The sequence below is a fragment of the Prenolepis imparis genome, unplaced genomic scaffold (genome assembly GCF_030444845.1).
Source record: "Prenolepis imparis isolate NDT839.2.m4 unplaced genomic scaffold, iyPreImpa1.0 SCAF_15, whole genome shotgun sequence".
Lineage (NCBI taxonomy): Eukaryota > Metazoa > Arthropoda > Insecta > Hymenoptera > Formicidae > Prenolepis > Prenolepis imparis.
The window spans coordinates 6,712,872-6,740,865 of record NW_028141173.1 but is presented as its reverse complement, the minus strand read 5'-3'; the positions used below and the strand labels follow the sequence as shown (position 1 = coordinate 6,740,865).

The 27,994-nt window shown below is 33.6% G+C and overlaps 4 protein-coding genes across 12 annotated transcripts; 2 read left to right on the top strand and 2 right to left on the bottom strand.

The window, feature by feature from the left end:
• Positions 1 to 34: 34 nt before the first annotated feature.
• On the bottom strand, positions 35 to 7,947 carry Syngr (synaptogyrin). The gene is made up of 8 exons (XM_083055587.1): positions 7,791 to 7,947; positions 6,899 to 6,986; positions 6,601 to 6,825; positions 4,490 to 4,610; positions 3,295 to 3,518; positions 2,983 to 3,130; positions 2,369 to 2,694; positions 35 to 2,076 (listed from the first exon to the last, which is right to left on the bottom strand). The coding sequence occupies exons 1-7, from the start codon at positions 7,942 to 7,944 to the stop codon at positions 2,497 to 2,499; spliced, it is 1,158 nt and encodes a 385-aa protein (XP_082911713.1). The 5' UTR covers positions 7,945 to 7,947; the 3' UTR covers positions 35 to 2,076; positions 2,369 to 2,496.
• Positions 7,934 to 27,914, bottom strand: Art4 (arginine methyltransferase 4). Of its 5 annotated transcripts, none has more exons than XM_083055574.1 (9): positions 27,441 to 27,914; positions 26,725 to 26,862; positions 25,462 to 25,956; positions 25,106 to 25,372; positions 24,800 to 25,022; positions 24,366 to 24,652; positions 22,703 to 22,839; positions 11,675 to 11,713; positions 7,934 to 8,069 (listed from the first exon to the last, which is right to left on the bottom strand). In XM_083055574.1, the coding sequence occupies exons 1-8, from the start codon at positions 27,571 to 27,573 to the stop codon at positions 11,678 to 11,680; spliced, it is 1,716 nt and encodes a 571-aa protein (XP_082911700.1). In that variant the 5' UTR covers positions 27,574 to 27,914; the 3' UTR covers positions 7,934 to 8,069; positions 11,675 to 11,677. The 5 variants fall into 5 exon arrangements, with proteins under 5 accessions (XP_082911700.1, XP_082911701.1, XP_082911699.1 ...); XM_083055575.1 differs by lacking the exon at positions 7,934 to 8,069 and adding an exon at positions 10,385 to 10,506; XM_083055573.1 differs by lacking the exon at positions 7,934 to 8,069 and having other exon boundaries at positions 11,519 to 11,713.
• Positions 8,293 to 9,693, top strand: L(3)87df (cytochrome c oxidase assembly factor COX20 lethal (3) 87Df). Of its 3 annotated transcripts, none has more exons than XM_083055584.1 (2): positions 8,293 to 8,393; positions 8,835 to 9,693. In XM_083055584.1, exon 2 carries the CDS (start codon positions 8,849 to 8,851, stop codon positions 9,203 to 9,205), a length of 357 nt encoding a protein of 118 aa, XP_082911710.1. In that variant the 5' UTR covers positions 8,293 to 8,393; positions 8,835 to 8,848; the 3' UTR covers positions 9,206 to 9,693. The 3 variants fall into 3 exon arrangements, with proteins under 3 accessions (XP_082911710.1, XP_082911711.1, XP_082911712.1); XM_083055585.1 differs by lacking the exon at positions 8,293 to 8,393 and adding an exon at positions 8,402 to 8,560; XM_083055586.1 differs by lacking the exon at positions 8,293 to 8,393 and adding an exon at positions 8,605 to 8,756.
• On the top strand, positions 10,190 to 16,273 carry LOC145946123 (P protein). Of its 3 annotated transcripts, none has more exons than XM_083055568.1 (17): positions 10,190 to 10,309; positions 10,397 to 10,562; positions 10,636 to 10,704; positions 11,079 to 11,211; positions 11,276 to 11,348; positions 11,434 to 11,609; positions 11,810 to 11,919; positions 12,484 to 12,637; positions 12,711 to 12,782; positions 12,861 to 12,992; positions 13,105 to 13,359; positions 13,453 to 13,587; positions 14,058 to 14,252; positions 14,348 to 14,581; positions 14,704 to 14,962; positions 15,142 to 15,235; positions 15,570 to 16,272. In XM_083055568.1, the coding sequence occupies exons 1-17, from the start codon at positions 10,204 to 10,206 to the stop codon at positions 15,658 to 15,660; spliced, it is 2,454 nt and encodes an 817-aa protein (XP_082911694.1). In that variant the 5' UTR covers positions 10,190 to 10,203; the 3' UTR covers positions 15,661 to 16,272. The 3 variants fall into 3 exon arrangements, with proteins under 3 accessions (XP_082911694.1, XP_082911693.1, XP_082911696.1); XM_083055567.1 differs by having other exon boundaries at positions 11,076 to 11,211; positions 15,570 to 16,271; XM_083055570.1 differs by lacking the exons at positions 11,810 to 11,919; positions 12,484 to 12,637 and having other exon boundaries at positions 11,076 to 11,211; positions 15,570 to 16,273.
• Positions 27,915 to 27,994: the final 80 nt, after the last annotated feature.

The window sequence follows — 27,994 nt, the reverse complement described above, 5'->3', positions numbered from 1 at the left end:
ATATGTATATAAGAGTACAATAATACAACAGCTATTTAAGTTTATCGATACCCACATCTTGATACACGTTTTTATTCCTTTACACATTTTTGTAATAGACACTTTTTGATAGCGTTACATTCTCTGTGTTTCGCTCTTTCTCTCACAGGTGAATTTAAAAGCGTTGTGTGATAGCGTTGTTTTTTTCTCTTCTATCATATGGCAAAGATTCGAAAGATTTAGATTGCATTTATTGCCTTAACCCTTCTGTGATGATGACACATAAGTGATCTGTGCATCATCTGACACACCATCATACTAGTCAACAATATTATCAGCTATATTATCTTTTAGAAGGGTTAAGATCTCAAGAGAGTGAGAGATCAATTTTGAAGAGTGAACATCTAAAAATCTTGGCCCTTTGAGTATGCAGGTAGATGAATAAATCATTAAGGAAATAAAATATATAGAGAATAATATGATTAAACCTCAAGAAATATTCCTCTTCGTTATATATAATTATTCCTGCATAATCAAAGAGGGATATCTTTAGAACTATCAGGAATACATATAATTATTATTGCACTTTACATAATATTTTACATAAACTATGTTTTTCAAATTATGTATAAGAATACCTTATCGTATAATTTTCTTCAAGAGAATTATGCAAGCTAGATATAATATTAAATTAAAGATTATTGTGAAGAAAAACACAAGTATCCATAAGAATGGTTGATGATCTTTAAATGAACATCAAAGAATCTCTTACACTCATTTATTCACATGCCATATATCTAGAAAATTGTATAATTCTCTCGAATTATTAAGTTACTAAATTACTGGATAAATTTCTAATGTTCATATTTGCCTGCGTAAGACAAAAAAAGTTTTAAGTAAATAATACATTCAATTCCACGGATATAAAATTATAAGTAGATATATAAATTTTTATTACTTTGAACAAAAAATGATTTCCATAGTTCTAATTTCGTTATCCTATGTGACACAAATTTTTTCAAATTATTAGATCATTGTAAATATATTTTTTAATATTCACATTCCTGTTGATTATCAATTTGAATTAAATTTCCAATAATTTTAACAAGATTTTAAATACTGAACTCTGCATTTATTTTGCATAAATGCAACATATATAAATAATTACATATAAATTATATAAATAATTGATTAATTAAATATATTCCTGAGATTGCATATCAAACAAATATTTATTAGAACAAAGATCATTATATATAAACTCAACAAAGATCAACTTTCTTTGGGGATGTGTTTGCTTATTAAAAAAGGTATAGTTTTTTCTCTTTATGTAAATGAGTTGACATATATATTAAAGCATTTAATGGGCGAAAGATTTTTGCAGCGAGAGATTCACAAATACAAAACTCTAATATACAGCAATAATCAAGATTGCAGATAATTTATGCATGTTTTGTATATATAATTTGTTCACGTGAACTTATGTTAATAGAAACTTTGGTTTGCTATTTCATCATATTTTAGTGCAAATACATTTGCTAATACTATTATGTAAGGAATACTCCGTTTCGACACGCAACTGATACAATTAAGTAACTTAAGTAACTTAGGTATTGTCTCACTAATATAAAACATGTGACTTATTCATTTGAAACCTAGATTTCGCGTATTTCGTTTATCTTACTAATTGCATTATTAGTAATGCAATGCATTGTATTACTGTTATATTTAAGTCGCGTTTACTATGAACACGTTACAACGTTAAAATATACATAGCCTGTGCACATACTAGTTTCTTACTTATTACGGAGTTGCTATAGTTACTCATTATAAGATATCATATTTTTTACTTCCATAAGATGGTCAGAGAGAGAGCTGCCACCATCGTAATGCATGTTTAAGTGTATATGATGTACCTCAAACATGCCTAACGCTTTTCGTGACATCGGGCATATGGATATAAGTGTAACTTACAAGTGGTCAACAATAAGAAGCACAGTTTAACAAATAACTTTCTTCTACATCTTGCCATGAAAACTTACTCTATGACCAACGCGCTGCCCAGCGACCTATCAGCGAATGAAATTCTTCTTTAGTCTGCAAAGGATGATCACAGTTCAATGTTACGCAATTATTAAACGAAATAAAATTTGTATATAAATCGGAGAAACTATTTGAATAAATTTAAAAGACAATAAAGATTATATATTTTACGTACCTCGGTACACATTATTCATTGGAATCAGAAATATATTTATATAAAATGTGTCTCTCTTATATTTCTTAATTAGTATTAACGTAATGAATGGAAACGTATTATACGTACAAGAAATTATGAAAGAGTGCAATAAAATGGAAAGATGATTTTGCTGTAAGATTACAAAATTACCTTTAAGCAAAACTGATGGTGAAAACAATATGTCTTGTTCTGAAAAATTATCCTAAATCATCTTCTTTCGTAAGTAGCTCGCTGTGCATCCAATGGAAATACATTTTGGTATTGACTATGGATGACTTTTAGTAAGCTGGGGCTTGAAAGTCACCCATACCCCGCTGTTGCTGCTGACCGAACGGCGGTTCTTGATAAGCAGTATCAGTAGCATCGGGATAACTTGTATATCCTGTACCACCGACAGGATCTGCTTCGTAACTCGGAGCGAATGCTGAATCGGTACCTTGTTTAAATCTTTGAAACGCGAACCAAGCACAGGCAGCCTGTAACATTGTTATAAGATATAATTCCGAGGCAAGTTTGTACAAGTTTAGTTATCGCATATACATGACAACTCTATAAATATATAGATATATTATAATGTGCAGTATAATAGATATATAGATATATTATAGTAAGTATAATATATAGATATATTATAGTAAGTATAATATATAGATATATTATAGTAAGTATAATATATAGATATATTATAGTAAGTATAATATATAGATATATAATAATTCAATAAAACTGTCGCATATTCGCCGACTAAACTTGATTCAACCTACCCAAGTAAAGATGGAGAAAAATGAGAATGCAATAGCCGCTTGTAAATTATTCACACCGTATCCTTCCTTTGGTCTTTCAGATTTGTTCCATGCATTCGTCAAGTAGCAGAATCCCACGAAATACAGGAAAGACCAGAAGCCTGAGAAACTAAAATAACAATATTAATTATATTAATATAGTAGGAAAATTACACTTTAATTTAAGTGTATTAGAAGAGAAAAAGCACTTTTGCTGTAATCTCTTTTTTTTTAATATACAATTATAATAATTTTTTAATATTCAAAGATTGTGTATAGATATGCGTAGCTTACCCCAAATCTATAAGGACAAAATGTTTCCTAGTTTTGACAGACGACATTTGTTCAAACAGGTATTCACCCGCGAGGAATCCGATACTGGCCAAAAATGCCAGTACTCCGATACTAACCCCGTAATTGCATGCATTATTGTCGTCATTGTAAAGACAAACTTCCTTCCCATCTTTTGGAAGATATCCCTTGCTGCTTATACATCCAAAGACAATTATTGCAAAAAGCTGAAAAAATAATTAAAATATATATGTAGGACAATCCAAGTGGGGAAATTAAAAAAAAAACAGAGGTACATCACTATATATAACATATGTATAAGCTATTTGTATGCAAATTAAGAACGTGAATGATTAAACAAATGACAGCACGAGTGAAACTGTAATAAGAGAAGATGAGAGAGAAGCAAATACTTTAAATATATAACACCCTGGCCAAAATGTCTAAAATCCGTGAAGATTTATTCAAAATATAAAATAGAAAATTTATATAACTCATTTAGTTCTTGAAATATCTTTATATATCAGGCTTGGTGTACTCTGACTTTTCTCGATTCTTTGAATATTCAAATCAAAATTATATATCGAGCATATATTTTGTATTAGCGCAATAAGTATTTTCATTGAGAGGGAGAGGGAGAGGGAGAGGGAGAGGGAGAGAGAGAGAAGAGAGAGAGAGAGAGAGAGAGAGAGAGAGAGAGAGAGAGAGAGAGAGAGAGAGAGAGAGAGAGAGAGAGAGAGAGAGAAAAAGAGACAGAAAGACAAGGTCGGGGAGGATGAAATAATGCTGTCGAGAAGACAAACGGAGGGATGAGCGATCTGTCAAAAAGATGATCCGGCCAGCGAGGATGAGAAGAAAGACGCGCGAAAAATTTCGATCCAGCTCTCGCGAATCGACTAGTATAAAATATATCTCCATTTAAAGGTCGAACGCCATAAGAGACCCATGAGAGACATACGGGAGGCGTACGTTGGAATTCGCGAAAAATCAATAGAACCCCATCGCGGTTGCGGGGTAAGGTGAGGGGAGGGAGGGAGGGTGCGAGAAGGAGAAGGAGGAGGAGGAGAAGGAGGAGAAGGACCGAGGACTCTCTCTTTTAAAATCAATGACCATCATCCGCGTCGTTGAGGTTGTCCGCGGTATCGCGATCGCGTCTCGAAAGGGGATCCCGTTGTTCCGGTTTCTGACGACGACTTACCAGGCATACCGCTCTCAGAATGACCTGCGGTCTCTGAACGAACGCGATCGGATCGAAAGGGGCCCCGGCCTTTCCGCCGCCGTACGCTCCGCCGTCCATCTTAGCGCGACTGAAGCGGAGATTTTCAAAGCTCACGCAGCGTGCGAGCGCGCATGCGCAGCCGCCTCGGCGCCAACTCGGGGGTGGGGGTAGATTGTATGTACGTACGAGGCGACACGATTATTAGGTAGGTCCTGCGCACATATTGGGAATAGGAATAAATATGAAATATTAATTAACAGTGTTGTGCTTAGACGATTTTTAAATTAGATAGCTAGATAAAGATATGAGATAAAAATATGTAAATTCATATAGATAAAAGATGAAGATTTTGTTTTAAAATATATATCCTATAGATAAAAGGTAAAATTATATGGCGATTTTCATCTAGACAACTTCCAGATAATATATATTATTTTTAAGACCGCTTATGTAAACAGTTATTAAAAAAATGTACATTATAAAAGGTATAAAAATGCGTATTCATATATTTTTTTTATTTACAAATTTTTTCGCTTTACTGCTTAAATGACTCTAAACCAAATTATCTGAACATTCGTCTAGATAATTTAGTAAAGAGATAACACTTTTTTTCATCTTAATGCAGATAAGATAATATATATTATTTTTATTATCTATATATAATATATATATATATATATATATATATATATATATATATAAAGATATGATGCCAAAATTTTATCTAAATGATCATCTTTATAATTTTATTTAGATATAACAGCAAATAATGAATATTAAAAATATAATATATATATAGAAATAAATATGAAATATTAAGAAATAGGAATAAATATATGAAATATTAGAAATATGAATATAGTAAGTGCAAATAGAGATTATAAAAGCGAGTGATAATTCGAAAAAGGATGAAACATAAAATATAAAATAAGAAATTTTGTGTCATGCAGGGCCATATATAAATATAATCAAAAATATTAATATTTTAACTTATAAATAAAAATTTTTTAAATAATAAAATTTATATATTATATAAAATTTAATAATATAAAAATAATAAAATTTTTAGCTTTTTATAAAAATAATATCGATTTTAGACATTGCTAATTAATTACACAGTATATATGGAAAAATCTTTAATTTTTCAAGGTAAATATTTTTATTATCATGTTTAGTTTTTCAATTATTTTACGAATTTTACTTATATTAAAGAGGAAAAAACAAACTTTAAAGAAAAAGATGATGGATATGTGTTTGTATTATTATTACAAACATAAAATACAACCTACAATTTAAAATAAATATATATAGATATAGAGTTTCTATATTTTATTATATTATCTATTTTAAATATAATTCTTGTATCTCTCATGTCTCTTTTAATTTCCCCCCATTATGTGTGCACTTTTTGACTTTTTCATCCTTTAATCAAATTTTTTATTCTAAAAAAAAAACGGTATATATTCTGATAAATATTTAAAGTTGACTTCGAGAAAAGATACGAAAAAGAATTGTTACTCCAATTATTTCAGTCAATTTTAAATAATGTTTAAAACAGTCTTCTCTAAATAACTTTTGGGAAGTTTGGATATATTGTAGAATGATTTTTATTATGAAATTATTTTGATTTGATAATATTAGCCTGTAAAGCTAATTATTAAAAATATTTATATTATATATTTCTAGAAAATTTCCTCAAAAATACAAAAAATAGTAACTTACAATCTATATAATAATAGTTATACATAATAATATACTTTGTACATCTTATAAAACTTTTATCTTCAAAATCTCTTGAATAATATATATGTTGCAATGCATAATCCACCGATTGGAATGGAATATAATACATAAGAATACTTTCGCTTATTTTTAGACTGCAAACAAATTAAATTTAGTTTAGTTACATGTTTATGGAAATAAAATCAAATTTAACTTATAATTATCCGAATTGTACTAAATCTTAAAGTATTATTATAAAATATTTAATTACTTAACATTAATTTTTTTTAATATTCACATTTAATATTAATTTAACAAATGCATATAAATATAATAGATATTTAAATTGATGTATATATACCATAATTATCACAGTTTCCAGTTCTTTCAATTTTAATTCAGCCTCATTAACTTCTTTAAGAATAGAATCCGTAGCAAGGCATAAAACTTTGGAAGCGCTTAAAGCTTTATCAGGTTCAATAAAAGAATTGATCCTCTTTTTCTTCAACTTTAATCTGCAGTATGTTACCAAAGCTTCAATTACATCAAACTGTGTCTTTCCGATTTTCAATATTTCTATTTTATTAGATATACTGTAAAAAAACGAAAGTTTAAATTCAATACTATATTATATGTAGAAGATGAGCTTCAATAACGATTTAGTACCTTTCATGAGACTTTAACTTTGTACTTGGGTTTTTTTTCTTAATATATAGAGCACGGAACATATCTTTTGCAAGCTGTTCATCAGCACCTAAAAGAACAAACAATTATTCACAAATAATTATATAGTATAATAATAAGTTTTTAAAATTTTAAGTATAATTATTGTTTATATTTTAATATTTAAAAAGAATAATATAATCTCTTTGTACTTAAAAAAAAGTATAGAATTGTATGGAAATTATATTTTGTAAAATTATTTATTTCTTTTGCATTATATTTTGTAATATGTAAATTTTAACGTATTTTTCCTCTTATTGGATTTTCATAGAAATATCATGTATACCGGGTGTCCCATTTTAAAGGACCCACTCAAATATCTCAGAAACACTGCGTTAAATCAAAAAATGTTTCCTACAAAAGTTGTAAGGTTTCGAGGGGGACATAACATAGTAATATTCATATGACCTTGGGCGGCGTCTCCAAGGTCAAGTGAAGGTGAGAATAAATTTTTAAAATGGAAACCCATATTTTTTATTATAACATCTTTTTCTACTAATTAATTTGAACAACTTTTATCTGAAGCATTTTTTTATTTTCTTCAAAATTCATTCTCACCTTCACTTAAGGTTAACCTTCACTAACCTTGGAGACGCCGCCCAAGATCAAATGAATATTACTATGTTATGTCCCCCTCGAAACCCTACAACTTTTGTAGGAAACATTTTTCGATTTAACGTAGTGTTTCTGACAATGAGATATTTGAGTGGGTCCTTTAAAATGGGACACCTGGTATATTATATGTTGTAAAAAAAATCATAAGAATTTAAATCTCTATAAATAAAATATATTCTAGCATAAAATTGATACAATTGTCGAAGTAAATAAATATTACCAAGTTGTACGAAATCCTCCTTGGTTAATTTATGCAAAACGTCCGTCGATATATCTCTTTTCTTGAATTCCTTTATCAAATTATTCCCTTTCACGCCGCACAATAACGCCTCGGTTTGCTTGCTAAATCCTAAAGGATTGTATCTCGTATCCATGTTGAAAAATCTCGGCAAGTTTTCATCCGAGAAAAACACTTGTCAGAAAGTTTCTGTGGACTTGTCGTCCACGCTTCTTCAACTCTCCACCGCAAATTCGCCGGTGATTTAGCTGTATTCGTTAACTAAAAAAAGGAGAACAATTTTACGATCAATCTTGATATAAATTATTTTCGTAGGAAAAGGGAAAGGGTCCTTGAAGGGACAAAAAGCACGAGAGAAATGTGTCGATTTAAGGCCGCGGCACATAGAAAAATGTAATAGACCAAATCGACCAATCACGATCGAGTATTAAGGCAGCCATGACCTTAATGCTCGACCGTGATTGGTCGATTCGCTTAAGTTTCATTTAAATCTTACTACTTACGTTTTTCCATGCGCTACGGCCCTTATTAGGGGGAGAAACAGCTGATTTGAAATAGCACAGCTGATTCCCTGAGGATAACGAGGTCTGTTTACTTCATTCATATCTTATCGCCCTTTTGTACATACTTGAATCTTGAATACGTGAGATAGACATGTTAATTCATGCCATTCGTGAAAAAAGGAGAGAAGAGATAGATATAGTGTGATCAAAACCGCACTTAACCTCACTTTGCATGTCTTGCTGTTCCAGGTGCCTATATAATCATAATTGGACTAAATTGGTTGAAGGCACATTAAATATTCCCCCCCCCCCCGCCCAAAAAAAAGTCTTGCTGTTCCAGTTTGATCTTTATTTGCTTTGCTCTGTTTCATATCTATTAATGTACCATAATCTTTTTGACTTATATGCCTCTCCATAGCTATATAGTGTCTTTGTGAGATAACCGGTTGGTTGAAACACTCCAAAAATAATGTTGCTGTTCCAAGTTACATAAAGGCACTTATATATTGTTCTGTTCCAACAGAAACACCCAACGCGATGGACACCGAAAGTATGGACGAGGTCGATCAGTCCAAGCCGGTGATGCTGTTCGGCCGAGATATCAGGAAGGTTCCCTGTTTCAAGCATAGTATGTTGTACGGCATCTACAGCGGCTTAGCAACCGGCCTGGCTACCTTCATGCTGACGAGTCGAGTCAGGTTTTCGACCAACATGGCCCTGGGATCCTACATGGGTGTCTCCGTAGTCTATTGGTGCTATTGCAGATACAATCATGTGATGCAAAAGTACGCCTTCAATGATGTACAGAACATTTTACGGCAGAGATCAATGGGTACTGAGGAGGAAGTCGATGAAGCCTTCCAGCAGCAACAAAGAAAGCTAGTCGATGCTTAAGACATTCTGTGTATCTTGTTCCGAGAAATTAGAAAATTATTCGTGACCAGAATAGATATATCATGATATATCATGTTTCATCGCACAGAATGGTACAATGCAACAATTACAATGTGTAATATATAGTTTATTGTATATTATTTATGAAATGCGTGTCTCTAAAAGGGATGGCTGAAGCTTCTTGTTGACAATTTTTTTCCAACAAATTGTATACATAATATTTATGTATATAATTTTATATTTGTGGGATTGTGTTGGTCTGTGCATATGTACAGAATGTGCATACACACAGAAATATATGATACACTAGAAATAAATAATTTTACACTAATTGATACAATTTCATAGATTTCAATACTGTACAATTGAATTGTCATGTAATTTAGTCGATGCATAATTGTTACACAATTTTATTGTGTCAAGATAATTGATAGTATTAATCTGAAAATGTTTTGATTATTTTTAAAACAAAGATACTACATGTACAAATTATAGAATAAAATTATTTTTTTAAATTGATTGTAAAATAAAAAAATTGTTTTTTACTAATATATATTTAATATTCTCCTGAATATTGAACATTTTAGGCAATGATAAAATCTAAATTTTTATATTTCAATTCGTATGTTAAAAAAATTGTTTCAAATTTATATAAAATTTTTCCATAGTCTGTAAACATTTTTACACATTTCTTTTATTACTGCGCAAAAATTATATCTGATAAATAATTTAATATATCGTTCTGTGTCATATCAAGATCTGGCGAATTCATTATGACTGTATCCCCATATGAAAAAGAATGTAAACAGTAGGTAGAATGACCTCTAAGGCTTTCGCGAGCAAAGCTTTGAGTGACTTCGGCGCTACAATACAATCACAATGTGCGCGGCTTCAGCGTACATAAAATGTCCGAATTTATTAAAACTAACGTCTTAATTGAGGTAAAAAGGTACGTGCAATAAAGCAAAATAACGAGAGATTTCAAATAAACAGTTGTAATGTCACAAAACGATACGTCGAGCGACGATGAAACGGGTCTACAAACGCCACAAGTGTTTCCCAAGATAGGCTCAGGACAGGTCTCTCATTGCAGTTGTAACTCAGGTAGGTGCAAGCAAGGTGTAAACATAATTAATCAATTAAATTATCAATTTTTTGATATAATTTCGTGACAAGTGTATCCTCTTAAAGTTATGCGCAGTCCGATCAGTCCTAGCTCGTCCGTTTCGAGTTCCATGATATTTGGACAGATCTCCGACGATGTGCTCCGTGCTTGGAGTCAATTGCCGGAGGCGATCCGCCTGGACCCCAGGTTGGCGGTTTTCCAGAGGGAATGCGACCGAATAGCAGAGGCGAGGTGAGGATGACAAAATGCAAAAGTGTGTTGAAAAAACGATTTTAGTTTTAACGATAACGCGTCTTCCCATCAGATCTTTAGATTACATGAAGAAAGACTGCCTGATGGTGAACATGTGCCCGCATCTCGTGACGCAAACTAGGTAAATTGCTGCCCAGACGACACCAAAATCGGAACATAAGACGTCTTTAAGGCATCTTTAAGATCCCAAGTAGCAAACTGACGTCATTAAACGTCAAAATGACGTCATTCGACGTCAAAATGACGTCATTCGACATCAAAATGACGTACGCTTGCTACCTGGGATGTCTATATTAGATATCATATAAGACTTTTTTAAGATGTCTTAAAAACTTCTTAAAGATATATCTTAAACATTTTTTAAAGATGTCTTATGTCCTTCTTTTGGAGATGGTGCTGTCTGGGTGCATTTTACACTCTATACGTTTAATTAATATGCAAGTGGCTGATTTTAAGAAAAAAAACCGTATTAATTTACGTGATCACTTTTAGCAGCGTTCAGAATAATCAAGTTCAAACAATTCAGAGCAACACCGACGAGGATGGGCAAGATGTTCAGGAGAAGCAAAAGCCGTTCTGTCGCTACTTCAAATTGATCGCGCTCTCTCTCTGTTGGCTACTGTTTACGGTAAGAAAATTTAGTCCCACGACTGATCATCATCTATATCACTTTGATATTCTTCATGTTGCAGGTAACACTCATGTTCAAGAGCGATAGGATCGAGACGATGCACCGATTTTCCATTCCAAACGGACAAACCAAGAGTATCCTTATTCCAATCAGAAAAACCGTCGAATGAAAAATAATTTTCTTTTCTTTGAAAAATGATCCTTGACGATATTCTCTCAGATTACCAAATCGAAGAACATATTACGAGCCTATTGATTAGCATAAAGGTGGAAGGATCGTTGCTGCCGTCAGATAAGATCGAGCAGCACGCGAATTTATCTACGAGTCACTTAATGATATGGCTGGAACTCCTTACAAAAGATGAGAATACGTCCCACAACTCGCAAGACTTAAAGGTGTTTGCGTACATCATTAAAAACAAAAATTAGCATTTATATAATTATTTCATATACATACTCACGTTTTACGACGATAGAATGCGCCAATAATCCGGCCAATTCTGAAACAGAAAGAGGAAGAAAAAATAAAAAGATCAGTTATATATCTGAGTAAATTTTGCCATTTAATTTTGTATCGTGCGCAATTTTTATTTCAGTTTCAGAATGTAAGCGACGTGTGGGTTTTGCCGTTATTGCCCGAAAACTTGATGAACATCTTTCCTGAACAGAGGCATGAAAGGATTTTTAAAATAAACGCCGATAGCGAGTGCGTTATTGCCTTATATTTTATATTATTATAAATTTTTAATGTTATTATTTTTAATTTAATTTTATATTTTAATTTTATATTTCTTATATACATATATATTTTTTATATTGATATAATATATACAGAATGTCCCAAAATTACCGGACAACCCGTTAATGGCAGATTCTTGGGATTATTTGGAAATTATTCGATTTTTCCTCGATGAAAATGTCGAGGCACCAATGATTTTCAAGTTATAAGCGATTGAAAATAAAGGATTTTTCGCAAAATAAGCCTTGTGGAAATAAAATGTTAACAAAACCACATTCTTCAGTTAATTTCAGGTAGTTTACTTTGTAGAATTTTAATTTAAGGCTTAATTACAAAGATACATGATGACAAAAATTGGGAATATGCAAAAAAATGATGATCTCCCTCGACATTTTTGCCGAGGAAAAATCGTCTCCAAATAACCTTAGGAAATCTCTCAAATTATTAACAGGTGGTTCGGTAATTTTGGGACACTCTTGTGTATATGTATATATTTTTTAAATCAACTTGAAGATTTAATTTTGTTTGTAGGGCACTATCACATGGCATAATGTTCATCAAGTTACGAACAAATTCGGAGTCGAGCCTTTCGTTTTCTATAGCTTACGATCTGTCGTCAATGAATGTCGGCATAATATACGCCGCTTTTCTCTTAATTGGTCTCTACATTATGATTATTTTCGAGGTAATTAATATCGCGAAATATTCTATATAGGCTATTATCAATATATTATACATTATATTCGCAACTTCATCAGGTTGTGCATAGAACTTTGGCTGCCATGTTAGTGTCTTCGATGTCCATTGCGATATTGGCAATTTTAGACGAGGTATACATATTTCCTTCTGTATATATATGTGTGATAAAATTTCGAAGAATAAATTCAAAAAGCAGTGTCTTGCTTCAGCGACCAAATATGGATGAATTGATGTCTTGGATAGATATAGATACGCTGCTGCTATTGTTCTCCATGATGATTCTGGTAGCGATTATCGCCGAAACCGGCATCTTCGATTGGCTAGCAGTTTACGCTTACAAGGCGAGAAAAAATGACATATAATATAATATATAATTTAATAGTCTAAGACTATAAGACGTTTGTAGCCGAAGCGATGCTTTGAAATGATTTTACATTCGCCATTTTTTTTTAGATAACCGGCGGTAAATTGTGGCCGTTGATTATGGCCCTGTGCTTCTTCACTGCCTTCCTATCATCGATACTGGACAATGTGACGACCGTGTTGCTAATGACACCGGTGACTATCCGGCTGTGCGAGGTGATGGAGCTGAACCCGGTCCCGATCTTGACCGCTATGGTAGTTTACTCCAATATCGGAGGCGCGATGACGCCTGTTGGTGATCCGCCGAATGTCATCATCGCTTCCAATAAGGATGTCAAGAACGCCGTAAGTATTTGCTGCTGCGATGCTGATGTCCGAGAATAAATCCCTTTTTCCCTCGATCGAACTGACAATTAATGGATAATTATATCGCGGCAGGACATTGACTTTGGCACATTCACGATGCACATGAGTATCGGGGTGATACTGGTGTTGATCGTCGTCTCCGCGCAAATTCGCTACATTTTCCGAGACGTCGCGGTTCTCAGATTCAACGAGCCGCAAGATGTGCAGGTACATCATTGAAGAAGAAATCTATTCTAATCATAATTAATTTGATGTATAAGTTGTAAAGGATCTCGTACAATCCTTATGGAAACTGGATTTTGGTGGAATAGATTTGACTAGTTTTTTCATATATTGTAATCTGTTGAACAAAAGATGTAATAGCTTCAAAGCTAAATAATGGACAGTTACTGATTTACAGCCAGTCAAACATGAAAAGCTCGGACTCTGCGAGTTGTTTAACTGGCTGTATTTCATCAGTAACTGTTTATTATTTAACTTTGAGGTTGCTATTATATCTTTTGTTCAGTAGATCATAAGCTACAACATATAAAAAAAACCAGCCAATTCCACAGAAGTCCAATTTCCATAAGGATTGTGCGGGGTCCTTTACTATATACGTAATTTAACTTATTATAACTTAAATAAATAAAATAATAGAGCGAATTGGGATTTTACACATCATGTCATACTCGCAGGATCTGAGACACATGATTGTCATTTGGCAACGAGCGGCAGCGAGTCTATCCAGTTACAGCAAGGACGAGAATCTGGTGAGGGAGATGTTGTTGAAGAAGGTGCAGCGTTTACTGTCGCAGCTGAAGAGGAAGTTGATAACGGGAAGCGCAGCGTTAGAAAAGTACAAGACCACGCTCGAGGAATTACAGGAAAAGGTTTTCACATATACATATATATTAGAAGCTGTCATCGTGTGTCCGTTTTATCTTGCTGATTGGTTTATGCAAGCGTGTCTTTCTTTCGCTTTTAGTATCCTATCAGGGACAAGTGGTTGCTGGTAAAGTCTGGATTTGTGCTGGCTTTCGTGATCACGCTCTTCTTCCTGCACAGTGTGCCACAATTACATCTATCTCTGGGTTGGATCGCCCTGATCGGCGTCACGCTGCTTCTGATATTAGCCGACAGCGAGGATTTCGATGGTCTCATGGCACGCGTCGAATGGAGCACGTTATTATTCTTCGCGTCGCTGTTTATTCTCATGGAGGTAACGTCAGAGTGCCTCTAAAAAATTCCCACATATAATTTAAAATGCTTAAGTTTCCTCGCGTACTCGAGGTCAAAAGTCAGAGTAAAAGACACCCACAGACGTATTGAAAAATTCCGTAGGCTCTTTCGCGTATGGGTCTCATCACTTGGATCGGCAAGCAAACCGAGAACTTTATTCTGTCGGTCAACGAAGAGTCCCGATTAGCGGTTGCGATACTGTTGCTGCTCTGGGTATCGGCTATAGCGAGTTCCTTCGTCGACAACGTGCCGCTCGCTACCATGATGGTGAGAATCGCATCGAATCTCGCGCAAAATCGCGAGCTCGGGTTGCCTATGCAACCCTTGGTATGGGCATTAACATTTGGTGCTTGTATGGGAGGTAAGCGAAGTTAATCTTGATCTTGATTCTTTTCGTAAGTTCGATTCAATTATCATCGCGTTAGGGGGTCATGTCGCATAGATCAAGGAACTCCTTTAACGCCAAGCGTCAGCTTTTTTAGTCCTTACATAAATAAATATGAATAGAAGTGTTGTTTAGCTCAACAGTTATGTTTAAAGGAAATGGAACTTTGATTGGAGCTACTGCCAATGTTGTTTGCATGGGTGTCGCGGAACAGCACGGCTACAGATTTAGCTTCATGCAATTTTTCAAGTAAGTAAAATCACGAGAAGCTACCCAAGTAGCAAACTGGCGTCATTTTGCCGTCTAATGACGTCATTCGACGTCAAAATGACGTACGCGGTTGCTATTTGGGTATGTTTTAGTCATTAAGGCTCCTGGCCTCTCACCGACCAAGTTGGAATTGTGACGTCACAGGCGAGAAAACACACGCTAAAAATTCTTAGATGCGCCATTTCGAAATAAAAAGATCACAATTAAAAACTATATATGGCCCATATTCTCGATCTTTTTTTATCGATAAAAAAAAATCGAGAATATGGACCTATTATAAAGACGCGTTATTATATCTTGATATATATTGTAGGGTAGGATTTCCTATCATGATAACAAGTACTGTAATTATCATGGTGTATCTGATGATTGCTCATGTAGTCTTCGACTGGAATGGAAACTAAATATAATGAAGAATTATATGTGAAAGAGCGAAGATTTGTTTAATATACAAGAAACAATGTACTTGTATACTTCGTAAAAATGCTTATCGTGTAATCTCTTAAGAGCAAACTAATACAATTGCGAGGTATTATTAAATATAATAAGAATTATTATAATACAAAGTTTCGATGAACAAAATTGCGTTCACTTAATGCGACGCATATTTTGAAAAAAATATACGTATCATAGATTTTTTATTCCATACTTATTATTATTTCCATACTTATTATTTAAATATGTAAATATATACTTTTTACGTTTCTAAACATATAATATTTGTGTAAGAAAAATAGTAAAAAACTGAAATTGCTAGTTGTAGTTTTGAGTCTATCACACACACACATACTATAGTATATGTATGTGTGTGTGATAAAATTAATATCAAATTCTGTGATATATAAAATCTCAGACATAATATATAATATATAATGTAGTCTTTATATATACAAAGCTGCAAATATTGTTTTTTAATTATTTTATATATCTTAATACGAAACACAAATACTTTATAATATTATAGCTTAATAACAATGTGTAAATATAAAAGAAATTGTAATTGTCAAAGCTGTTAATTATTGTAAAAGGATTTAATGATCACATAAAATACATATTTATATGCTAAACAATTCGTTGAAATATTTTTATTTATTAAAAATGAGTTTCTCTGAGAGAAGAGAAAAATATCCAAAGCTTATCACGTGGCGTCGCCAATTTCCTTCCAAATCAAATAATTTAATCGCAAACTTATACTTATATTATTAGTAATTGTATGTCTCGCAATTCACAGTGTGCAAATATAATCACATTTGAATCAAATCACTAAAATTGAAATATTTCATTTCAATATCTCTTACACACAAAATCCGCATTTTAGTATATAATTGACAACATATAAATTATTGTGATTGAAAAAGAAATTTATTAAAATTATTATTATTATAAATATAAGCGTTATGAGTTTCGTTAAACTCGTTTGCATTAAATCAGATGCTATCTTAGAGTTGTGTACATACATAGCATAAGAAAAAAAATTTTTTACAAAGAAACAAATAAGAGTCACGAAGTTGCTGCAAAAATATTGTCGTATTTACAATAAATATAATACATTAATGATGTGATGTTTAGAATGATGTTTTTCTCTTTATCTGCAATTCTGTTATTTGTAAGTACTACAATTTCTGACGATTGTTTATTTCCCACAGATTTTTGCATCAGAACTTTGTTTTCACAAATATATGACAGAAACATATTTATAAAAGATTGAATAATCTGTAAATATGAAATAAAATTAGATAGCTGCTTCTCTCACAAATTTTGATTAAAATCTTTTAAAAATATTCGGAAAATATATTTTCGTTAATTGTGCTGAAATTAGAATTAAAATTATTTACATAAAATATATATATAATTATTTAAAAATTGTCATGTGAATGAAAAAAAGTCACAGGTATGGCAAAGCAAATTTAAAAAAAAAAAAAAAAAAAAAAAAAAAAAAAAAAACTTATTTTAAACACATGACCGATGAATTTTACTACACAGTTACACTACAGATTATATTTGTATAATTCTGATTTTATGCGATTATACAATGTTTTCGTAAAATCATGCTCTTATTACGCTTTACCGGGATACGAATTAACGTAAACGTAAAATCAGTATTTTCGTCGTGATGCCGAATAGCGAAGTAACTTTGTCAAATAAAATTATCCAGACTTAGCGCGCAGTAAAGGCATTCTTCGAGAGCTTCGTTAATAACTACCTGAGATATCTTATATAGTTTTCAGTCATTGAAACGCACAGATTTCTACATAACACTGCTGGACTACTTAATACTCGAACATACCGCCCGAAAATATACGCTTCTGAATGATAGAGAGATAACAAAGTATACTCCAGTGTAGAACTTGATGAAATGTGTGAAAGTATCCCGCACTAATCTTATGTAAAATGAATTCAATGAATTTAATGAATTAAATCAGCTGTTTTTTCATATGTTGTAGCTTATGATCTACTGAACAAAAGATTCAATAGCTTCGAAGCTAAATAATGGACAATTATTGAGTTACAGTCAGTCAAACAGTTCGCAAAACCCGAGTTTTTCATCTTTGACTGATTGTAAATCAGTAACTATTATTTAGCTTTGAGCCTATTATATTTTTTGTTCAGTAGATCATAAAAATATGCAACATATGAGAAAACCAACTGATTTTATCGGGATTCAATTTCATCTAGGACTTCACATAAATTCAAAAATTACACATTAATCCTATATAAAATGGAGAATCTTAGTCAAATCTGCTAGTTTTCTCATGAAAAAAACCAGCTGATTTAACCAAAATTTATTTTACATAAGATTAGTGCGAGGTACTTTGAACAGCAAACGACTTTGAGATTTAAAAAGCGAACCCATGTAGCAAACTGACGTCATTAAACGTCAAAATGACGTTGTTCTTATGTCTAATGTCATTTAACGTTAAAATGACGTACGATTGCTACCTAGGAAGACACTTATTAACGAAATATTGCGTAACATCTTGAACGTTGAAAACTTGAAACGGTATAAAAAAAAAGATATTAAATACGGGATGAGATGACAAAAACCGCGACATATGTAAATATAGGATGAGATATATAATATGCTTTTCCGAGCGGTGTAGCAGTCTTATATATTCGATATTCTAATAAACGGTACAAAAAGAAAAACTCACACATTCACATCAATGTAAGATTGCATCGAAAGCAATATCCAGAAACGTAGATGGATGTCATTTTTAAATATCACACGATTAGATCCTCGATTTTTGGTAATAAAAGATGGAGGGAAGAGAGAAAAAAAAGAAGAACAAAATCGAGTTACATTCTAAATGTTGCTTTCGATGCTGTTGTCCCAAAGAAACGATGGAAGAAGCAGGCCCTTATATTAATTACAACAAACCATGCAATATTAGTAGCACTTGTGGAATGCCTGTCACATGAGATTGGTTTGTGTTTGTTTGTGCCGAGGCGCGCATTTATTTAACAAGCGTATACGATAGCGTCTCTTTCAGAAATACTTCATCGAGAAATAGTTGGCGCGTTTATTTACACAATTTACGCGCGCAAAAGTACGAAAGAGTTCTGTGAGAAAAAATAAGTACAAATTACCTAGCTTTGATTCGTATCGACGAGTTTCGAAGGAAAAGCTGAAGGTGAAGATAACACGCAGAGAAGCTGCTGTAAAAATAATCGTAATACATATGTGCACCACGGCGATGAGGTAATTCTAGGAGGTGTTATCGGAACCAGAGATGGCAAGTATATGTGTGCGGATAACAAATAAAACTTGCTTAGACCTAATGAGACTTGAAAGAGTTTCCTTGAGATCTACGGTAGTATTATTACAAAGTGATTGACATCAAAAACAGAATTTACAACAGAATAATCCTTCTATATTTGAAAAAAAAAAAAAAACATGTATATTTGAATGATTTTGAATACAATAGGGACATTTTGAATATTCCTAATTATTCCAAGATATTTCATTTAAATTAAATAAGACGAAACATTTTTGCTAGTACAAACAATGTTCGCGTTTTATATTTCTACAATCTTCAAATTTAGGAGAATTTTTTAATTCAGATTATTCTGTTTCTGATGAATCATCTTGTATATATATAATTAAACAATATATACGTAAAAATTATTCGAGGATGTATATATATATATATATATATGTACAGTAGTTTCCATACACGTTTTGGCGATTATCTCTCTCATACATTTACTGGAATAAAAAATTCTTATGCAATTCTTTATGCTTTGTATGCGAGAGACCGTATGTTAAATAGTTCAATATCTTTAAAATTTAACCCTTTACACTCAAATTTATGTCACTACAATTAGCTTAACGAGTGGAATTATTTTTATTTAAAAATGGTCAATAAAAATTTTATCAAACATAATTTTAGTGAAAATAATAAATAAAATTATCTCTTGTCGCATATATATTAAGCGAAAAGTGCTATCTACATTTATCAATAACTGAATTTTACATCGCTGTATCAATGAGTGGAAAGGGTTAAAGACGATAAAAAGTCATTATGGCCGTATATTTCTGTTTTACTTTATAATATTATGAGTACAGGGAACATATATATAAGTTTCCAAGCATCACTCATTACGTGTACAGATCATCCAAGCAAAAAGTGTCTATTTTCAAAGATTTTGATATCGATATATCATAACATATACAAAAGTGATGCAAAATTTAATGCAAAAAAGGCACCACCAACTTTTTTTTATTACACAATTCGATACAGAAAATATAGTTAGGAAGAAAGAATATTCGATACACATTTATTTGAATTTCTGCATAATGTTATAGCTTTAAACGCGCGCTTGATGAGAATCTTTTAAAAACAGACATTTCTCGCGACTACAAAATATATAGATATAAAAAATTAAGTGTAACGCAAAATAGCTATACCTTACAAATTACACACAGATCATCTTATATAAAACTATAAGATTTCATTCGAGCGATCTTTGTTTCAAATGTGTAGCACAATTGTAACAAATCTGCAATTACACATTTACACATTATGGCAACCGTAACTCATTATACATTCATAATTTAGGACGATTTCGTGATCGATCAGTTGCCCGTCGTTTTCTCTCTTTCTGGATGAAGTATCCCATCATGACACACCTATCTGTTTGCGTCATACATTCAGATATATACAATTTACCTATAAAAAACGTAATCGATCGATGAGTAGTTGTCGCACACACATTCCTATCAAACAATTAAAACATCTCGATATGGATATTACACGGGTGACTGAAATGTAATATAACTAATACTCATAAAAAGTTGTACTTTCTCAAGTGTATTGTCATGCTAACGTAATAATAAAGACACGTCGATTAAAACAAGAGCAAGAAGAAACAGCTGAATAACAGGTAATGCCACAGAGTGCTCTACAACGTATGCCTAAAATGTATTATTATTGCTCTTTGCACTTCTCTCTCAAAATGTTCTCGAAACGCTCTGTTTTGCCTATTCTAAAAACTCGTGTAAAAGTTCGCTTGATATATCGAAACCCAACCAACGTCGCAGCTTAGTAAAATATGCCCCTATGTGTCTTTTAATACTTAGTCGAGTCTATAAATTATTCATTTCAATTCCAAAAAATTAAAACAAAGAAATCGCAACATCGTATTCGCGATCATTCTCTCCTTCTCATTATAAATTATTCGCGTTTCACAAAGTTTTGTGTGTCAAGACTTCGTAAAATATATAGTGATAGATGCCTATACTACAGAGCGACGACACTGTATTGTCATTAAAAAATATTATATTTTCACGTGGGTATATTTGGCAAGCATGCACGTCGATCTGGAAGATCCTCCTTTTCTCGTTTTCTCTTCTCTTTCCTCCTGATTGAATGACGACTAAATGGAAACAGCCAAAAAAATCAACTATTTGATTAATTAATGACAACTACGAGAGGACGGCTCGCAGTCTTTTCCAACGTGCCTCCCATTGAGACCTATTATTCCTCGCGGAATAATTCCAATCAAACGCAAACTCATGTCTAACCGTACTTTTGTTCGAACAAGCGACGTTATTGTGATGACCAAGGATGACTGGATTAAGATTGGTCAAGTCGACGGTGCTTAAAATCCGTACGGCAGACGAGAGTCGAAGCTTACTGGCCGGGGAGCTAAATACCAATTTGCGGCTTTGCTTACTGCTGTTGCTTACGTTGTCTCCAATACTGCTACAACTATTACGATTTTCGTTTTGCAACTGTTTTGCAACTTTGCGGGAATACTCGGCGAGAAACGATTTCGCCATAGATCATTGTCGATACGCCTGCGGCGATAAACCGTTCCCAGGAGTCACATAGTCACCGATCATCAGGCTGGGATTCACTGGATAATGAGAAGAGTTGCCGAGGACCAGCGATTGCTGGAAAGTAACACCAAGCTGTAGCGCGAAAGTCACGCAAGCAGACGTTTGCTTTAGTTTCCGTCTCTCACGTCAATAATTTAATTAATATGTAGCAAACTATAATTCTGTGTAAGAATTTTCAGCGCAGCAGTAGTCGTTTCATGCTTGTGTGTGTCATTTCGTCCGGAGCATTATTTAGGGCGTCCCAGAATTAGCGGATCATCTGTTAATGGCAGATTCCTGAGATCATTTGGAGACGATTTTTCCTCAGTGAAAATGTCGAGGCACCAATCATTTTCGAGTTATGAGCGATTGAAAATAAAGGGTTTTTGACAAACTAAGCCTTGTGGAGATAAAATATTAATAAAATCACATTCTTCAGTTAATTTCAGGTAGACTTTACTTTAATAGAATTTTTATTTAACGGTCCTCGCCGCGGCCATGTTAGATTGTGACGTCAGAAGCGAGAAAATTCTTAGATGTCATTTTGAAATGAAAAGATGATTCGATGAAACACTACTTCGGATGGCTTTAGCACACTTTTAAATTTTCTCTTGACAGTCAATCAACAACCGTAAAATAATGATATCAGACTTGCGGAATGAATGCGCATGTGCAAAGACCAGACGGACTGGGCTTCATATTACAGTCATTTTACAGCTGTTGATTGATTATAAAGGGAAAAGGATAGTTTTTGAGATATTTTAAGAGTGTGCTAAAGCCATATCTGAAGTGCTGTTTCATCGAAATATCTTTTTATTTCGAAATGGAATTTAAGAATTTTTAGCGTGTGTCTTCTCGCCTCTGACGTCACAATTCCAACATGGTCGATGAGGAGCCAGGAGCTTTTTAAAACTTACAAAAAGATGGCAAAAATTAAGAACATGCAAAAAATGATGGCCTTCCTTAACATTTTCGCTGAAGAAAAATCGTCTCCAAATGATCCCAGGAATCTGCCATTAACAGATTATATGGTAGGTCTGAGACACCCTATATTTTAAATAGAATATGCTCTTCGTTGCTCACAGTAACTCACTGCAAAATGTCAATATTCAAAATGTACTTACAGTTGCGGGCGATGTAAACATGTTTGGAGTTATTCCACCGCCTATCAATTGTGCCGCTTGTGTACTCGTGGCTGTACCTCCTACACGACCTCGTCCCGTACTCGAGATGGAACCGGGATGAATATTTGGTTGGCCTCCTGTTACATAAAAAATTGTATATTTGTATATATATGATTTAATTATTCATAATAAAAGAATAAACGTGTGTTTATATATATAAGCATGTAAATCATTTACTAAAAAGTATAAACAAGTACAATTTACATAAATTAATTAAAAATAATAAATCACTTATTATTAATTTTTTAGATTTTTTTTAGAGCAAGAATGTTATTTGAAAAAAAAACATCCAAAAAATATGTCTAAAATATTACACAAGTTCATAATGAAAAATTTGACTGTTGTAGAACGTGCTAATCTAAAAATAAATAAAATATATTTACTTATGAAGACATTTATATAAATCAATACATTAAAATAATCTTTTATATAATTTTTTATATAATTATCGGTACAAAACAAAACGTGATTTTATTTGTATAGGTTTATTAGTTTTGTATTAAATAAAGAGAACTGTAGCTTTTTTTTATAATTAAACATACGAAAAAGAACGTAAACTCAATTTTTATAAATGGGATTAGAGTAGATAGTTATTTATATAAATCCATACTACTAAAAACAAGTTTATTTACATGAGTCAAATTCTACAAAATATGTATAAATTAGAACAATCGCAAGGAACTTTTTTCTTCTTTGTACAAATGTCTCCCATGATGTACAGTAATAAAATATGTGAGTCCATTTTCTAAGTACCACATTACAATAAAAAGGTCCGACAAATAATTTGATATTTATGTAATTAACAATTATACTAAAATATTAGCGTATAAAAATTAAAAATGACTTATATTACTTTAATTTTTTCTTCTAAATATTTCACTCCATTTCAAACTCTAATTGTAACTATCATCCAAAGGGTTTTTTGCTTTATAATTCTCAATGTTTATACATAAGGAAAGATTTACCTAACAATACCTGATAAAAACAATTTTTAAAACACTTTTATGTGCTATCATTACTGCATAAAAAAAAGCTTTAACAAAATATTTACAAACTACTATATTCCATGCCAATTTTATTTAATGGTACATTTATGTAGAAAGAGAGCCATCGAGATAATAGAAAATTTTAATCAAATAATATAGTCTTTAGACAATCAGAAATTATAACGTTCTTGTATAACAAGATGTTACATAAAATCTATAATTTTACAATACAGAAATGATAGACACAAAATATTACGTATCTTGAGCAATATCAAACTTCTCTTCGGAATATCTCCAATTGCAAAGACGATTATTTATTACTACTGTTTTTACTTTGATATTTTATATTTTAAATATGTAGTAAATACGTATAGAATATATGGGGCCCGCGAGAAGAAGCGATCATTCAATGTGCGCGATTCATGTAGGCATCTTTCATATATTTTGTGTGACACAAGACTTTATAAATATATTTTCTACGACAATCGGATATTGGGGAATCTCAAAATTTCTTGGGCGTGATGCACGTAGCAAGGACGTCGGTTACAATATTATATTTCGCACACGACATGTTCAATACATGTAATGGTACACGGAAGAGTCAAACCAAACCTTACCTATTGCCAGCAAATTATTTGGATTTACGGTCGCACTTGTGTCCATCGAGACCTCGCCGAGCCCGTTAACGGACATTCCGTTGACCATATTCACCGCTTGTCGAGCACCTTGCGCGTCCAGGGTTGTCCAATAGGACTCACTAGGCGAGGTATTATTTAAACCTGGAGGTGGTTGCGCAGCAGCGCCTGTGTATCGGAAGTAAGGATTTTTCAAGTCTAAGGTGTTGCTACTGCTTTCCATATTCGTTCCTTCAAGTTTCAAATCTATTGTTACATCGTAGGATTGTCTGAAATGTAATTATATGTATGTGTATATAAATATATATATATATATGGCAAAATGTATAGAAATAAATTTGTAACCAGCGAAAACAAATGGAAATAAAAATGAGCATATTGGAGCTAAAGATGGAATCGAAACATATGGTATTTACCTTTTATTTGCTATAAGAATGACTTTCCCAGAGAGTAGTTGTCCACTTTTACAAAATAATGGATTTTCTAGGAGGCAGCGTACTTGATACCAGTGCGTGAGAGGTTCTGTAGGAGCTGTACTTAGCCAAACTTGTTGCGTGGATCCAATAAATGCTACATCGAACCAGAAAGCTAGACCATGGCATGTACCACTCTCCAGTATATGAAAATCGACATCTATTTCTAAAGGAAATAAAATTTGCAGAACGTCAGCCAGTGTGTCACATTCTTTGTATAATTTATTTTTTCGAGTTTTTATTCCATACCTATTTTATGTAAATCAGTCTCATCAGCTGTTTGGAAGTCTACTATATGCCTCACCGATTTCGCCATACATATTCTAATATCAAAAGTATCGACAATCGGCTGCCTAAAGTACTCTTTAATAGCGTTATTTCTCATGGCAGAGAGATCTACTCCGTGGAAACATGTCTGATACCAAAAATTGGCTTTATTGAACTGTTCCATATAGAGATTTTCATCGGAGAAAGGCGCGATGTGCAAATCACCTCTAGAGGGAAACATTCTTCCACCTGTGCGTAAAAATAATTTAATTAAAAAAAGAAAAGGATGAAATCAGCAGAAGGAAAAAAGCATATAAGTTATATTTTCAAGTGCTTACCTGGAGCTAACCACTTTTTTGCATGCAAATAAGTTTCGAGCATTCTCTCATTATACAACATGTATCCCATAGGCTCACTCACTATACAGTCCACACGCTCGGATAAGTCGATCTCTTCTATTTTTCCAGCTATGACTATTATTTTATCCGATAAATTATTAGCTGCGACTAACAGCTCGGCGTGGTTTGCCATATTGCTCGCTTCTACTGCATACACTTTCTTCGCACCAGCTTGTATGGCAAAAAATGACAATATACCCGAACCAGCGCCTACATCTAGTACAACCTTATCCTTAAAGTCTGACAAGTTGCCAAGAATTGCTCGTTGGTATGTACTAGTCCTAATATAATCCTGCATCATGTTTTGTTGTTGCGAGAGATAGCCATAAAATTGAAAATACTGCATTGCTGAGGATTCTTCCGTTCTCTCATTAAATGCCGATATACCTTTTCCTATCTTGAGTTTTACTATGTGCGAATGAAAGTTGCGAAAATCTGTGGGGATCAAAATGTATCTGCTGAAATTTTCTTTCTCACAGATATATACTTTTGTAATCTACAAACATCTGCATCTACAAAATACTCCACACTAATCTTATGTGAAATGGATTTCGATTATATCAGCTGATTTTCTTCATATGTTGTAGCTTATGATCTGCTGAACAAAAGATGTTAATAGAGTCTAAAAGCTAAATAATAGACAATTATTGAGTTACAGCCAGTCAAACAGCTCGCAAAGCTCGAGTTTTTCATGTTTGACTGATTGTAAATTAATAACTGTCTATTATTTAGCTTTGAGCCTATTACATTTTTTGTTCAGCAGGTCATAAGCTACAACATAAGAAAACCAGCAGATTTTACTAAGATTCAATTTTATATAGGATTAGTGCGTAATTTTTGAATTTATGTTAAGTCATAGATGAAATTAAACCTGAAAATCAGCTGGTTTTCTCACATGTTGCAGCTTATGATCTAATGAACAAAAAATGTAACAGACTCAAAGCTAGATAATAGACAGTTACTTATTTACAGCCAGTGACACAAAAAACTTGCTCTATGAGTTGTTTGACTGGCTATATAATTCAATAATTTTCCATTATTTAGGCTATTTGAGACTATTGAATCCATTGAATCTTTTGTTCAGCAGGTCATAAGCTACAATATATGAAAAAACTAGCTGATTTAACTGAAATCTATTTTACATAAGATTAGTGCAGGATACTTTAACACAAGCTTGAGCTGCGAGAAGAATTTTTGGCTCACCTGATTCATTAGCAAATGTAATGAGTAAACTATCTGTATCGAGTGTAAAAACATAACTTCGAGATGATACGCGAGAACATTCAGTACTGGGAGTGACTGGAAATTCCAATAGACTTGTCTTCTCCTTGTTGCCAACATCTAGAAAGAATATCGAAGATGTTAAATATATATTGACATAAGTGATATCTTTTTATCCTGATTCATGTTATATATATATATATATGTACATATAATATTAAAGAGTAAAATATCATTAGGACAATATATACTTCTGATACTTGAAATGACAGGTCAATGATTTATACACATTTCAAGCATCATCCGCCTATAATAATAATGTCAGAAACATAGAATTCGATTCCTTCACCGACCTGTTTCCTTATCGGCGTGAAGACAAACAACGAGAAGTAAATAAGACCGAAAAGGGGAAAGAAAAAAAAAAGACAAAGACACACGAGTCGGGAAGATCGTCCGCGTTTCTCGGTCGAGAGACCTCGAACCGGCGATCGACCGGGGTCGCGAAACTGCCCGGGCGCGAAAGGGGGGAGGGGGAGGGGAAAAGGAGAGCAGTCGACGCTACACCGGGAAGTGTGGTTATGTCGGCGACCCGGGTGGCCGATCGCGTGATCGATCAGCCGCGTCGTCGGCGACGACGACGACGCGGCTGATCAGCGCGGAGACACCTTAGACAAGTATCCGGGGACCCGGATCCGTACCTGAGACGAGCTCGACGCTGAGGCCCTGCGGGTCGTAATTGATATTGAGCGTGACCGGTTTGTTGTACTTCGGCGTGGTCTGTCCATTGTTTGACAGAGTCGAGACCGCCACCGCGCGAAACGTCTTCGCCATTTTTCGCGACACACCGCGTGTGCCAGCCGCTTCCCGACGCGGTTCGGTTCCTCTTACTCCCTCCTCCACCTTCTTCTCCTTCTCCTCCTCCTTCTTCTTCTGGCGGTGGTGGCTCGCTCGCGCGTAACGTTCTATATGTCACGCCGCTCCTCCTGTCTCTCGCGTCTCGCGTCTCCTCTCCCGCAGCACTCGCGTGTGTGAGGAACAAAAGCGTGCCGCCGCCGTCGCAGCACGTATGTATGTACGTATGTATATATGTTTGTTGTGTGTACGGCACACACCTCGGATATGGGAGAGAGGAGAGACCGACCAACCCCCGACAGCCGCCGTCGTCGCGCTGCAAAATCGCGCGATTCTTGCTGTTCGCCACCGGACGCCGCGAGGTGCCGCGAGAACTCGCTCGCGGCGCCGCCGCCTTCGC